Genomic DNA, 16121 nt, shown 5'->3' on the forward strand with positions numbered 1-16121 from the left:
CCAATCAATTCACTATTCTGTTATACAAAATAAGGATAGCTGATGAATAAATGGATTTTTCTTGAGCTTTGAAGACCATATTTGTCATGCTTGGTGGAAGACAATGGATAAAGTGGACTATATCATGACTAGGCTCAAAGCTATAATTTTCATAGAAAAAAGGAAACAACTTGTATATCATTAAACCATGATTAAAAAACAACTGGTATTTGAATAAATGGATTTATTGTGAATTTTTGAAGACCAAGATAATGTATTTGTCACTGGTACATTTCTGCAAGAATTTTGGATGCTAAAGGCATCATTTTCAGTTTGTCAATGTTAATGTGAACAAAAGTACGGGTATGAAGTTTTCCAAGGGTAAAGAGACGTGTTGATTGTGAGTTAGAATGGAGGGAACCAAAAGGAAGTGGAGTGTTTTAGATACTCAGGAGTGGACATGGTAGCAGATGGAACTGTGAGAATAGAAGTGAATCACAGAATGGGTGAGGGGACATATATCTATGGTGCTTTGAGGAGTGTGCAGAAAGAGAGGGAAAAATCAATGAGGGCAAAAATGGGTATGTTGGTAGGTGTGGTAGTCCCAATGATGCGGTAATGGTAATAGTCATGGGCCCTAAATACGGAAGAATAGAAGAAGGTGGATGTACTTGAAATGAAAAGCATATGAAAGGGTGAAGATAAACCATGGAGTAGTTTGTGAGACTTGGGTTAGAATGATGGAAGGTGGTGTCAGCTGTGCATTTGTTCTTAATGGTACCTTTTAACATCATGAGAAGCAAACAGATATAAAAAAACAAATGAGTGAGTAATGGACTTCTATAGAAGATATATTACATATATTTTATCCCTGGGGATAGGGGAGAAAGAATACTTCCCACGTATTCCCTGCGTGTCGTAGAAGGCGACTAAAAGGGAAGGGAGAGGGGGGGCTGGAAATCTTCCCCTCTCATTTTTTTTTTTTCTATTTTCCAAAGGAAGGAACAGAGAAGGGGGCCGGGTGAGGATGTTTCCTCATAGGCCCAGTCCTCTGTTCTTAACGCTACCTCGCTGAGGCGGGAAATGGCGAATAGTATGAAAAAAAAAAAAAAAAAATGAGCATACAACTTTACCTTTTAGCTTTTAAAGTTTCTGGGTTAAAGTCATCCACAGTGTCATCTACTGCTAACTGTTTTGCTGTCTTAAGTATCTTCTTTTCTTCTTTACGTGCTTTCTTGAGGAAATGCTTCTCCGTTTCATTCATAACAGTGACCTGCTGGCTGTATACAGGTCGTTCAGGTACTCCCCGAGTTTCAAGGTCATCTGTAAGAACATAAATCCTCTTTGAAGTAAACAATGAATAATAGAAATTGTGTCTGATGGAGTAGCAGAATTTCCTATATGGCACAAGTCAGCTTCTTATGTCATGGAAAACAACATTTTGTGATAAAGGTATAGATAAAAGCTGTGCATACAATCTTACTAAGAATGTTAATCAATGGCACATGAAAAAAGTAAGGCCGTAAAGCTCACTTGAGCACTTGGAAAAGAGGAATGCAAGAGGCGCAACCCTGTATATGAAAATAATGAAAAAACGAAGATCAAGAATGAGGGTGAAGGAGTGACTGAGTAACTAACAGAATGGTGTATCTAATAGAATGCTGTATACATGGTGCATGAAGTGTATATGAAGTTGTACAAAGACAGTGATGTATGGTGGAAACTCTATAACAATGCTAAAATGAGGAAGAAAACAGACTGGATACAAACGGATATAAGGAAAGATGAATATCAAACTTACTTAATAATTCAGCAATTTTCATATCTTTATCGGGTGGGGGGTTCTTGATATCAGACCTGTGTTTAAGCAGGGTCTGGATAAGTTCAAACCTCTCAAATCCTAGGAGTTCGAACATCTGCAATAAAAAATAATGTTTCACTGTCTATGATGAAAAGACTGGATGAGTTTACCTGAAAAGCTTAGTTACTTAAAGTACACACTGAAATTTATTTGCATTAAATAACCAAAACCAACTCAACTGATTAGAATTTGAATTTATTGTTAGTTTTGGTTCATAATGCATGATATGGCTAAAGACTGTGAGTGCAAATAAGGCAGTTCCTTGTCTCACTGTGTGATGCTACCTCACAAAGGCAGTAAAAGCAAATTAAGCAGTACTGGAAAAATTAAAATGAAATTAAAAAAATGAACTGAAATATCATTAATCCTGAAGATGAAGCTTCATGAAATGTGATAAAATGAAACAGAAGATTACTTAGATTTTTATAAAACAGAAAAAGGATACTAATCTATGTATGAAAAAGCTGACAACATCAGTATTCCACATGCCCTGATGGGGCACGGTTCCAGAGAACTGTGAGCTCTGAGTGGCTGGAGGTGAATGTCAATGAAGTCAGCCTGGATGTAGTCACTAACTGGCCATGAACAGGCCCAAACAATAAGCGAGAAACTGTGATCTCCCTAGGGTCATTCATAAAAAGTAAGTCTAAACTAGGTCCTCCTCACTGGAATCACGAGAGCTGGAAATGTCTTGAGCCATATATTCCCAGGGAATATATCTCATGCTCACAAGACAGACTGCTGAGGGAAGAAATCACATACATAACGTCCAATTAATGAAACTTATTAATCATATCTGATAAATACATATCAAGAGCTTACCTCATTTTGTAGCTCATCATCACCTTTGCTACTGGCAAGAAGGGTCATTGTGCCTTTGCTGAGTTCTGCCACTATGCTAGTGTCTGTGTAATATTTCAGCATCTCCATTTCAATCCATGACTTGTCATAAACCTCCTTAGCTACCTGAAATAAGTTATGGGAGTAAAATATGATCAAAAATGAAAAATCTTTAAATTAAAAAACCTTCTTACTACTATTCAATACATTTAAGAATACACTTATTGAATGAGTGTACTGTTTTGTGTTATGTAAACATTTAATAATTATTGAAACACACACACACACACACACACTATAGGCTGCTCTGTCTCATAAAATTGGTCTGCAAAAGTACTACAACAGACAGTAAGAAAGCAAACTGATAACTTCTTGTGAGGTTAAAATTACATAAGTGAGAGACAGCAATTTCAGGGATAGATCATGCGTAATGAACCTTTTACATGTTTATAAAAGAGTGAGCCAAATCTTAGAAAAAAGGTGGCTGAGTGGACTGTCTATATCTGGAGTGCCAAAAAGCATTTGAATCTCCCATAAAGGAGGCTGGTAAAGAAGCTGGATCTTTCAGGGAGGTATACCAGTGAGTGAAAAGTCACCTTTGGCAAGACTGAATCATCATTTATCTATCTATAACTCTGATGCCTGTTTCCACTAGGAATTCATATCTAGGGGGTGGCAATGGCAAAAGTCTTTATGGATGAAAAGAAGTACAATTTTGGTGAGAAAAATTCTCACTCCAAAGCAGTCCATCTTTCCTCTGTTATAGATTGGAAAGCCAACTTGAAGCTGCAGGAGTCATAATATTACTTGATTAAAAAATATTCTAATGACAAAAAGCAATTGAGTGGGAGATGTATAAAAGAAAGAGACAGGAGGTCAAGAGAAAGGTGCAAGAGGTGAAAAAAAGGGCAAATGAGAGTTGGGGTGAGAGAGTATCATTAAATTTTAGGGAGAATAAAAAGATGTTCTGGAAGGAGGTAAATAAAGTGCGTAAGACAAGGGAGCAAATGGGAACTTCAGTGAAGGGCGCAAATGGGGAGGTGATAACAAGTAGTGGTGATGTGAGAAGGAGATGGAGTGAGTATTTTGAAGGTTTGTTGAATGTGTTTGATGATAGAGTGGCAGATATAAGGTGTTTTGGTCGAGGTGGTGTGCAAAGTGAGAGGGTTAGGGAAAATGATTTGGTAAACAGAGAAGAGGTAGTGAAAGCTTTGCGGAAGATGAAAGCCGGCAAGGCAGCAGGTTTGGATGGTATTGCGGTGGAATTTATTAAAAAAGGGGGTGACTGTATTGTTGACTGGTTGGTAAGGTTATTTAATGTATGTATGACTAATGGTGAGGTGCCTGAGGATTGGCGGAATGCGTGCATAGTGCCATTGTACAAAGGCAAAGGGGATAAGAGTGAGTGCTCAAATTACAGAGGTATAAGTTTGTTGAGTATTCCTGGTAAATTATATGAGAGGGTATTGATTGAGAGGGTGAAGGCATGTACAGAGCATCAGATTGGGGAAGAGCAGTGTGGTTTCAGAAGTGGTAGAGGATGTGTGGATCAGGTGTTTGCTTTGAAGAATGTATGTGAGAAATACTTAGAAAAGCAAATGGATTTGTATGTAGCATTTATGGATCTGGAGAAGGCATATGATAGAGTTGATAGAGATGCTCTGTGGAAGGTATTAAGAATATATGGTGTGGGAGGAAAGTTGTTAGAAGCAGTGAAAAGTTTTTATCGAGGATGTAAGGCATGTGTACGTGTAGGAAGAGAGGAAAGTGATTGGTTCTCAGTGAATGTAGGTTTGCGGCAGGGGTGTGTGATGTCTCCATGGTTGTTTAATTTGTTTATGGATGGGGTTGTTAGGGAGGTAAATGCAAGAGTTTTGGAAAGAGGGGCAAGTATGAAGTCTGTTGGGGATGAGAGAGCTTGGGAAGTGAGTCAGTTGTTGTTCGCTGATGATACAGCGCTGGTGGCTGATTCATGTGAGAAACTGCAGAAGCTGGTGACTGAGTTTGGTAAAGTGTGTGGAAGAAGAAAGTTAAGAGTAAATGTGAATAAGAGCAAGGTTATTAGGTACAGTAGGGTTGAGGGTCAAGTCAATTGGGAGGTGAGTTTGAATGGAGAAAAACTGGAGGAAGTGAAGTGTTTTAGATATCTGGGAGTGGATCTGGCAGCGGATGGAACCATGGAAGCGGAAGTGGATCATAGGGTGGGGGAGGGGGCGAAAATCCTGGGGGCCTTGAAGAATGTGTGGAAGTCGAGAACATTATCTCGGAAAGCAAAAATGGGTATGTTTGAAGGAATAGTGGTTCCAACAATGTTGTATGGTTGCGAGGCGTGGGCTATGGATAGAGTTGTGCGCAGGAGGATGGATGTGCTGGAAATGAGATGTTTGAGGACAATGTGTGGTGTGAGGTGGTTTGATCGAGTGAGTAATGTAAGGGTAAGAGAGATGTGTGGAAATAAAAAGAGCGTGGTTGAGAGAGCAGAAGAGGGTGTTTTGAAGTGGTTTGGGCACATGGAGTGGATGAGTGAGGAAAGATTGACCAAGAGGATATATGTGTCGGAGGTGGAGGGAACAAGGAGAAGAGGGAGACCAAATTGGAGGTGGAAAGATGGAGTGAAAAAGATTTTGTGTGATCGGGGCCTGAACATGCAGGAGGGTGAAAGGAGGGCAAGGAATAGAGTGAATTGGAGCGATGTGGTATACCGGGGTTGACGTGCTGTCAGTGGATTGAATCAAGGCATGTGAAGCGTCTGGGGTAAACCATGGAAAGCTGTGTAGGTATGTATATTTGCGTGTGTGGACGTATGTATATACATGTGTATGGGGGGGGGTTGGGCCATTTCTTTCGTCTGTTTCCTTGCGCTACCTCGCAAACGCAGGAGACAGCGACAAAGTATAAAGAAAAAAAAAAAAAAAAAAAAAAGCAAATGCTTCTGGACCCTATCTAAATGAGGTTATGCCATGAATGAAAAGTCCCCTTTGTTGGACAAAAAGGAGGTAAAATTACAGTGATGAAATTCTCAGTCCAAAGGGTTCCATCATATCCTTGCTACTGACTGCAATGTAGCCTTGTAAATGGGGTCCTGGGGATTATATAACTGATCTATTTATGAATTAAATGACAAAAAGCATAGCTCACTCAAAACAGACCAAAGTATGAAGATATCAAATAAACATTTGTTTGACAATATTACAAGAAAATATATTAAACAAACCTTTTTCTTAACTTCCACTTCAACAGGTTCCAACTTAAAGTCATCATATTTCAGCGTTGCTTGAGAAACCACTTTCACTTTACGCAAGTCTAGAAGCTTAACAGCTGGCAGCAGTTCTGGAGGTTGGGCTCGGGGACCAACCTTCCATAATAAATAAAGATTACTTATTTAAGGACAAAGCTCATTCAACTGTTAGTGGTTTACCTATGGTGCTCTTATTCTTCAAAATCTACACTTGGTGGCATATCACATAACCTAAGAACCCACACCACTACTTGGATTGGTGCTTCCCATCTAGTGATCATCTATCTAATCTCTACCTTGCGAGTTAACACACAATACATACAGCAATACAAGAGCAACTTATCACTCAGGTGCATAATGTTCTTCCATAATGGTCAAAAACTAGATATATCTCATTTGAAACTTCGAGTGGAATATTCATTCTAAATGATTATGTACAAACATCACCTTGGGACCTATTACTTTTGAACATGTTTACTCTGTCATGAACAACTTTCAATAATGTTCATGTTGACATTATCTTAATTCTTTTCATACATACTTGTCATTTCCCACATTAGCAAGGAAGTACCAAGAACAGAGGACTGAGCCTTAAAGGGAATATCCTCACTTGGCCCACTTCTCTGTTCCTTCTTTTGGAAAATAAGAAAATGGGAGGGGAGGATTTCCAGCCCCTAGCTCCCACCCCTTATAGTCATCTTCTATAACACGCAGGAAATATATGGGAAGTATTCCTTTTCTCCAATCCCCAGGATAATTATCGTAAGTTATGTACTACAATTTCTAAGATGAAATCTTTGTAATTGTAATAACTGCTTCCTCCACATTCTAAAGAGAAGTGTAACGGAAAAGCCATTAATCATTCAATATATAAAGCAGGAGGGTGAACGGCGTGCAAGGAATGGAGTGAATTGGAACGATGTGGTATACCGGGGTTGACGTGCTGTCAATGGATTGAACCAGGGTATGTGAAGCGTCTGGGGTAAACCATGGAAAGTTTTATGGGGCCTGGATGTGAAAAGGGAGCTGTGGTTTCAGTGCATTACACACGACAGTTAGAGACTGAGTGTGAACGAATGTGGCCTTTCTTATCTTTTCCTGGTGCTACCTCGCGCACATGCGGGGGAAGTGGTTGTCATTTCATGTGGGGCGGGGTGGCGACAGGAATGAGTGAAGGCAGCAAGTATGAATTATGTACATGTGTATGTATGTATATGTCTGTGTATGTAAATATATGTATACGTTGAAATGTATAGGTATGTATATGTGCGTATGTGGACGTGTATGTATATACATGTGTATGTGGGTGGGTTGGGCCATTCTTTCATCTGTTTCCTTGCGCTACCTCGCAACTTTTACTGACTTTGATACAAATTCAGTTATATGTTGTGTTCACACTTACTACTCTGCATAAGAAACAAAAAAGGTACTGTGTATATCATTACTCACTACAAAGCAAAGTAAAAATAAGTTACTATTCATCTATTTATACCACTGATGCACATTTCATTTGGGATAGTGGCATATCTAGGGTATGGCAGGTATGGCAGGTGCCCTGGGTGCCACTTGAAGGGGGACGCCACTCAGCAGGTTTGTTTTTGACATATGCTACCCGACTGACATTTTCAACAGTTTGGTTTTGTGAGATAAAAAAGAAACTTGCCTACTTTTCAACTATAGTAATATTTTGCTACTATCAGTAGCATTACCGCTTCTATGTTGCAATTCTGATCAAATAAGTCTTAAGTCTTAAAGTCTTTAAGAGTTTATATAAATTCAAGTTTGGCTTAACTCTTCAACTGACTCACTTCTGCCCTCATGGTTCCATGCCTCACATGCATACAGCATTACTAAATTTTCAAACATACCTATCTACGACCTTCCGGATAATAAGTTCCCTTTCTACATATTCTTAAATGCTCCCAGAACCTTCATTCCCTTCAAGCACCCTCTGACTCACTTTTGCCACCATAGTTCCATTTTCTGAGAAATCCACTCCCAGGTAACTAAATATTCATTTCCTCCAAATTTTCTACATTCAAGCTAACAACCCCCATCTACCCTGTCCCTCTGTCCTGCTTAACCTATAAGCCTTATTTTTATTCACATTTAATCTTAAATGCCACCCTTCACACATTCTCCCAAATTTCAGCAATCTTACACTCGAATCTGCCATTAGTGCTGTCATCAGCTGACAATAAATAACCTTCTCACTTTTCAGGCCACCTCACCCCTGGAGACTACTCCCCTCTCCAAGACCTTGCATCTGACTTCCTCACAACCTCATCTGTAAACAATTAAACAGCCATGGTGACATCACACACCCCTACCAGTAACCAACATTCACCTGAAACCACTCACACTCTTCTTTATCTACTTGCACATACACCTCACATACCCCTTGAGGCATCTCTATCAAAAAATGCCTAACAATAAGTTTTTCCTACTAAAATCCATGACATCTTTCCAGTCTTACTATAACATTAAACATAAAGAGTGACAAAATTTCCTAATGCAGCATTTATGTAAACCATCAAATTTTCTAAATATCAAAATTTTCCTACCTATTATCAGCTCTTCATGTAACTGATATCCTCAGATTTCCTATTAAGGTTACACCATAAAATGCCTTACAATATCAAACATTTCCTATCACAATGTTAACCTAAAAAAATCTGCTTAATATCTCATCCTTTTCTAAGAACCTGTAGAACCTGTAGACAAAAAACATTACTTTTATCTATCTAAATCTACTACCTTCATATCAACCCCCCAAAAAATTCATTCCTTCTTACCTTAATATTAACCCCAAACATAGATGATGTGTCTTGAGGAGTCTGAAGGGTGGTCATCATCTCCACCAAATCCTCTTCACTCACTAAATCTGCAATGCAGCGAATAGCCTGCAAAAAATTCAGTAAATGCCCATAAATATATTCTTTCCTTTCACTGAAACATAAAACTGAATTTTTGTAAAAGTTAAACAGGGTAGATGTACTCCTGGAAACTATGCATCCCCTCACTTATACCAGCCTGCTAGGTTGGGGGCCCCTGACAAACACATACATGAGATGGGGCCCCCACTATCTTAGAAATCCCTAACCCTACCAAACAGTTAAATAGGTAACGTTACCAGGTTATCACAATAACACACACACAAAGCATATGAGGACTAGGAGGAAGATAAAGCCATCTCTACTTGACCTTTTCTTTAAACACTGTTGCATGGAAAAAGAACATTTGAAGTATGATTCTCCTGTATGAATATTTGGTGGTGGATGATGTATGAAGAGGATCAGAGAGGGCAAAGGAACAAAAAAAAGATGCAAAGCCATGGCAATCAAGTAGAATGGTTCAAGTTTTTTGAGAGCAATGACTAGGAGTTCTATCATAAAGAGTATGAACCAGTTTTAGAGGGTTCTGTGAAAACTACAATGAAGGGGTCAGAACATGACTAACTCTGGTGGTCAATTGAGGAGGAGCAAAATGGAAAGAGAAATCTCAGAGTGAGAGAGTTCAGGGATGTACAACAGAGGAGAAATACAAGACTGCAGTCAGCCAGCACAAGAAAGATAAAGGAGGGCAGTGAATTTCATACTTGACTGCCATTCCCTGTGTCAGCAAGGTAAAAGCCAGGAAACTAACAAGGAAAGACACTCACATACTTATACATATATGCACCTACTTGTACATATACATATTCATACATACATACATACACATATATACACATGTGTATACTCATACTTGCTGGCCTTAATCCATTCCCAAAGCCGTCCTGCCTCACATACAGCACAAATGTAATCATGCCATAATGCATTTTCTGGAAATAATTTCAAACAAAAATCTAGTTACAATGAAGAAAAAAACTGCATATACAACAGTTTTCATGAATAGATGTTTAATTAACTACTGATGTAACATATTAAAAAAAGATAGCCTATTAGCAAACTTCAAGCACTGACCTTGTGAGCTCTTTCAAGAAGAAGAGGTTTAACATCACCAAACATCTGCTGCAGTTTCATCTTTTGCTTGATAGTGAGCACAGCACTGTCATGAGAGACAGTGAATAGCAAAGTGGCTGCCTCATCACGAGTATCAAGTTCTGGTGCAACCTGTTGTCAACAGTATGTTATTCCTCTGCAAGACTTTGTTAACCATATCTAATGGCTCTGCTTTTGGTTACTATAAATCACCATAACCATTTTTGCTAAATATCAAGAAGGTGAAAAGCAAAATGAAGCCCCTCAGAGGAACTACTTACATTAACAAACTATATATTGAATCTAAAACAAGATGGAAAATGAATTCTGTTATCATGTGCCTAGGATATTGTTGGGGCTTACCTGTCGTGCAACTTCCCACACTTCCCGAAGGTAACAGTCAAGGCTGACTGCATTGCTTTTACCTAAGCACTCTACCTCACTTTTGATGCGAGACCATGTTACTCCACTTTCTCTGTGCAGAATCAAATATTCTTTGTCAGTATGGGGAAAATAAGTCAGTAAAGCCACTAGTATCAGAATCTAAACTACAAAAACTGGCAAAATTACAGGATCACTGTATATAATCAGAATAAAATGGGGAAGTAACTTTATTTTTTTTTTTTTTTTTTTTTAATTTTCCAAAAGAAGGAACAGAGGGGGCCAGGTGAGGATATTCCAAAAAAGGCCCAGTCCTCTGTTCTTAACGCTACCTCGCTAACGTGGGAAATGGCGAATAGTTTGAAAAAAAAAACTTTATCTATGACTGGCAATGGAATGGACCAGAGATGACACTATGTAATAGGGTACAAGAGAAACTCATAAACCAAGGGAAGGATGTTTAACAAGCAAAGACACATCACACCCTCTTAAGTGCTTTGGAGATTAGTTTCTTTCAAGCTATGATGCATTTCAACCAAGGTGATTTTTGATACCCTTTATCTATTATCATGCATATGTTCACGTATACCTCTCCCTTCTTTCTTAATTGAAGACTTTAAACTCTTTTATCCTCTCATGATAATCTAAATGTTTCATTCCCTTAACAGTGATCAAAGAATGTTTCTGAATTCTTTCTAATATGTTAATTTTTCTGTCTTGATGGTGACCACATAATAAAGCAGTATTCAAGCTTACTTCTTATGTATGTAATGAATAACTTCACCATCAATGCTCTATCTCTCTTAAGGAACTATCTCAATATCACTCAACACGTCACCTGACTATAAAATGTTATTCTGTCGGTGAGTTTTCAATAGCTTTTCACTTACGGTTACTCATAAGTCTTTAACACCATCTTCTTTACATACTTCCATTCCTACTAGTCCTTTACAAAGTATGACTGTTGTGGTACATCTTTCAAAAGAAAACTTTCATTTACAAAGAGAAAAGGATGCTACACTGTATCTTTCATTACATCTAATAGCCCAAAATATTTCATTGTATATGCCCAAATCAGCAAATTGATGCAACTAGTCCACTTAATTACTTCCCATTACAGAAACATATAACTCATCAATCATTATATAATACCACATTCATACTAAATTTCTTCCAGAAATACCCTATTAAGCTTCAAAATGCTTTCCACTTCTTAAGTTGGCAAGTATGCATGGAAAAGATGGCATTCAAATAATTGTTCAGCCACCCAAAATAAAATAATCTTTACACTTATAAACTGAGAAAAAAATTCAATATTTACTTTCTACAAAATACATTTACATTAAGACACAGATGGGGGAACGCACCAAGCAATAAAATCCAGCCATAGGACTTACCTCATTCGCTGGTGTCGTTCTTTCCTTTTAATTGCCAAGACTTGTGCAAGATTGTATTCATTTTCTCCATTTCGGCTCACATTTGCATGCAATCGCAGGAAAGATGTCAAACGAGGTGGACCCTGAACTATATTTGAATACATTAGTCAAAATGTTATTGTTGCATTCATATGCAATACATGTCAGTAATGAAAGTACCCATACTGATAAAAATGTGAAAGCTATGAGCATGCTGTAGTGCTTAAAGTACTATTACTGGTAAACAGTACATCACTTTAGCACATATCTGTTTTTTACAGCATTCTAGTTCATAACTAACAACAGAAAATGCATCATATATTAATATATTCTACCATTTTCATCTCTGAAGTGATTATTTTTCAATATTTTTCAGAAGGATTCATCATGGATCATCTACATGTTAAGTTAGAAGCACTATATGAATATTATGAAAGTGCATATCCACAAATCAGAAGCTACTACTTGTGAAAATTTGAGGAAACAAGATGCAGGATAATAATTATTCTGAGCATTTTACCCAAGATAAAATCATAACTAATGCAAAATAATATTTACACTGTAAAATTTTTTATTTTTATTTTTTTTATTATACTTTGTCGCTGTCTCCCGCGTTTGCGAGGTAGCGCAAGGAAACAGACAAAAGAAATGGCCCAACCCCCCCCCCCCATACACATGTATATACATACTTCCACACACGCAAATATACATACCTACACAGCTTTCCATGGTTTACCCCAGACGCTTCACATGCCTTGATTCAATCCACTGACAGCACGTCAACCCCGGTATACCACATCGCTCCAATTCACTCTATTCCTTGCCCTCCTTTCACCCTCCTGCATGTTCAGGCCCCGATCACACAAAATCTTTTTCACTCCATCTTTCCACCTCCAATTTGGTCTCCCTCTTCTCCTCGTTCCCTCCACCTCCGACACATATATCCTCTCGGTCAATCTTTCCTCACTCATTCTCTCCATGTGCCCAAACCACTTCAAAACACCCTCTTCTGCTCTCTCAACCACGCTCTTTTTATTTCCACACATCTCTCTTACCCTTACGTTACTCACTCGATCAAACCACCTCACACCACACATTGTCCTCAAACATCTCATTTCCAGCACATCCATCCTCCTGCGCACAACTCTATCCATAGCCCACGCCTCACAACCATACAACATTGTTGGAACCACTATTCCTTCAAACATACCCATTTTTGCTTTCCGAGATAATGTTCTCGACTTCCACACATTCTTCAAGGCCCCCAGAATTTTCGCCCCCTCCCCCACCCTATGATCCACTTCCGCTTCCATGGTTCCATCCGCTGACAGATCCACTCCCAGATATCTAAAACACTTCACTTCCTCCAGTTTTTCTCCATTCAAACTCACCTCCCAATTTACTTGACCCTCAACCCGACTGTACCTAATAACCTTGCTCTTATTCACATTTACTCTTAACTTTCTTCTTCCACACACTTTTCCAAACTCAGTCACCAGCTTCTGCAGTTTCTCACATGAATCAGCCACCAGCGCTGTATCATCAGCGAACAACAACTGACTCACTTCCCAAGCTCTCTCATCCCCAACAGACTGCATACTTGCCCCTCTTTCCAAAACTCTTGCATTTACCTCCCTAACAACCCCATCCATAAACAAATTAAACAACCATGGAGACATCACACACCCCTGCCGCAAACCTACATTCACTGAGAACCAATCACTTTCCTCTCTTCCTACACGTACACATGCCTTACATCCTCGATAAAAACTTTTCACTGCTTCTAACAACTTTCCTCCCACACCATATTTTCTTAATACCTTCCACAGAGCATCTCTATCCTTTTTTTTATACTTGATTGTCATTTCCTATGTTAGTGAGGTAGCACCAGGAAACAGAGGGCCAAATCCACTCATATACATATATACACATATACACATCTAAGCATATACTCAGTCACTAACTTCTGCAGTTTCTCCAAAGAATCAGCTACTAGAGCTGTATCACCTGCCAACATCCAGTTCCGTCATCACCCCACCCCGTGCATTTATGCTGTTTCCCATGGGGCAGGGTGATGTCGGAAATGCATGTTGGCAGATGATACATACCCCTCTCCTTTATGACCTTGCTTTTCCACAAACATCTATTGGTGCCCATGGTTCACTAGGGCCTGGCTGTGGACGAGGAATATGGTTTGATGCATTATGCATTTCAACTAGAGGGTAAATGAGTGTTGTTTTTTCATCTGTTCCTGGCACTACCTCACTACAAGAAATGATGGGAAAAATAAATGAAATAGCTGATCAAACAAACAATAATCATGACATCTATCCAACACCCCCAGCTTTAGGGAACCTCACTTTGTGATGGTCATTTGTGGGGTTTCCAGACCAGAGTGGAGGATATGCCTATACCCCCAATGTTAATATCACATGACATAATTGTGGTGTTTTGAAACTAAACAGAGTAAAATTAGTGACTTAGGGAGATATAAGGTGTTGGAAAAAATTGCATTTCAAAACTATCAAAGTCTGAAATGCTGAACAGGTCCAAATTGACAGAAAATATGTTCAGTTCAGAAAAGAGAATGAGTGTTTGAAAGAGGGAGGGAGGCAAAGTGAGTTGAAATGTGTAAAGTGGAATCATCAGCATTGCAAATGCTTAGAATAATTAGGCTGGTAGTTGCCCTAACCAGCAACTGATACCTTTCTGAAGTTTCTCCAAACTTCTGAAACTTGGGGCAGGAGTCCCTTGTTCGGTGATCTTTGTGACAGAATGATGGTTGTTAAAATATTGCAGGTATATCGCTTGGTAGTAATTTTTGAAGTTCACTAATAAATCTGGCAGGCTGCTGATGTTCCAAAAAATATCTACTATGCAAGATTACTAATGTACTTTTGTTTAAGAACTGTGGTTGTAGGACAAATCTGAAGTAGTTTACTACAAAGAAGATTCATGCCTCTATTTGGGGCACAATAGAAGTGAGAAAAGGATGGCAGGAGCTTGACTGTATAGAATATCTGAACCTCAGTTTAAACACTACTATAATTTCAATATACTGTATATTCATAAAAGTTTTAGAATTTCTAATAATTCACTTACATATACACTCAAGTTCTGTTTTATCACTTCAAGATTTACTAATCAATATACTTACCTATTTGGACATCAAAATAAGTAATAAGGAAAATTCATATTATATGAAATTGGAGCTGATCAAGGGTTTTCATAATTTCACCCATTTCTTTTTCATTACTATCTTGTATTAAACTGGGTATAGTAAATTTGCTATTCTGAACCTGAAAAGATACTGGAAATGCAAAATATTAAATAATAATTAATGACGTAAGACTCAATTAACTTACTTCTTTCACCATGAGGTGCCATCCTTTAGTAATCTCTGAATTCCCAGAATCTGCAAGATAAAACAAAATACTGCTTAACATTAGTGAAATATTTCATTTTCCGTGGAATGTTGTTCACAAATATATTCTCCACATTGTATCAACTTCTACTCCTTTCACAAAGCTTATATAAAAACTGATTTGAATATTAAACATTGAAGATACTACATGTTTTACTAACACTCTCTTTTTAAAGTAGTTTTAAAAAATCTGATGTAGATGTGTTATATAACTGATGGCATGTATCTCCCAAGGTTGATACAACCTACAAATTCTTTATCATGAAACACTGAGATGTACTGGTTACGTATCAGTAAAACAAAAAATCTGGGACTAAGAAGCTTCTGTAAAATGGATAATTATGTCATGTGGATACTAATATGAATGTCTGACCAAGGATAGCATACAACAAAACACCGATAATTAAAATAAATCTCGGCAACTGTTGAAAGTCAGAAGAGAATTTTTGTAGGTTCTGATACTTTTTACTTTTTCAGGTACTTTCTACACGAGTTTCACCTACTTTTATTAAACTGTATCATTTTTCATTATTACATCCTCTCCTTCCCATATCATCACTTATTTTTGCAATGAAAACAACACAGAACCAGTTTGAATCGCTTCTGGTAGACACAAGGAATCAACTCATATGCATTTCTTAAAATTCCATATTTCTGTAAACTGAATTAACTTAATCTCAGCTCTCCTAGTTCTTGTGCCCAGAGAAACTGTACATTAGATGGTTTCATCCCATTCCCATGGAATCAGTTCTGGAGACACTTCCCTCTAAGTCCCAGATCATGCTTTGCTAATCTAATGGAAATTTCCATAAAGTAAAAAAACCAATGCAAATCAATGATACTCCGAGCCACCAGATCATGTTTTGATAATCTTATGGTAATCTCTTGTGCAGGACACAACCTATGCAAATCAATGATACTCCTAGCCACTCATATATGGCAAAAGTCCAGCTTACCTCTGGATCACAATCAACTTTTAATATTAAGAAATTTTGTTTCG

At 38.1% G+C, this 16121-nt stretch overlaps 1 protein-coding gene across 1 annotated transcript in view; it reads right to left on the reverse strand.

Moving 5' to 3' along the window:
* Positions 1–16121, reverse strand: part of LOC139746347 (activating signal cointegrator 1 complex subunit 3-like) — a 114433-nt gene that overhangs the window by 97019 nt on the left and 1293 nt on the right. Inside the window, 9 exon segments of the mRNA XM_071657521.1 lie at positions 1113–1302; positions 1781–1895; positions 2663–2806; positions 5895–6035; positions 8714–8821; positions 9884–10033; positions 10265–10376; positions 11680–11806; positions 15063–15112. Coding sequence (XP_071513622.1) covers positions 1113–1302; positions 1781–1895; positions 2663–2806; positions 5895–6035; positions 8714–8821; positions 9884–10033; positions 10265–10376; positions 11680–11806; positions 15063–15084 — 1109 coding nt within the window. The 5' untranslated portion in view covers positions 15085–15112.

The sequence above is a fragment of the Panulirus ornatus genome, chromosome 64 (genome assembly GCF_036320965.1).
Source record: "Panulirus ornatus isolate Po-2019 chromosome 64, ASM3632096v1, whole genome shotgun sequence".
Taxonomy (NCBI): Eukaryota; Metazoa; Arthropoda; class Malacostraca; order Decapoda; family Palinuridae; genus Panulirus; species Panulirus ornatus.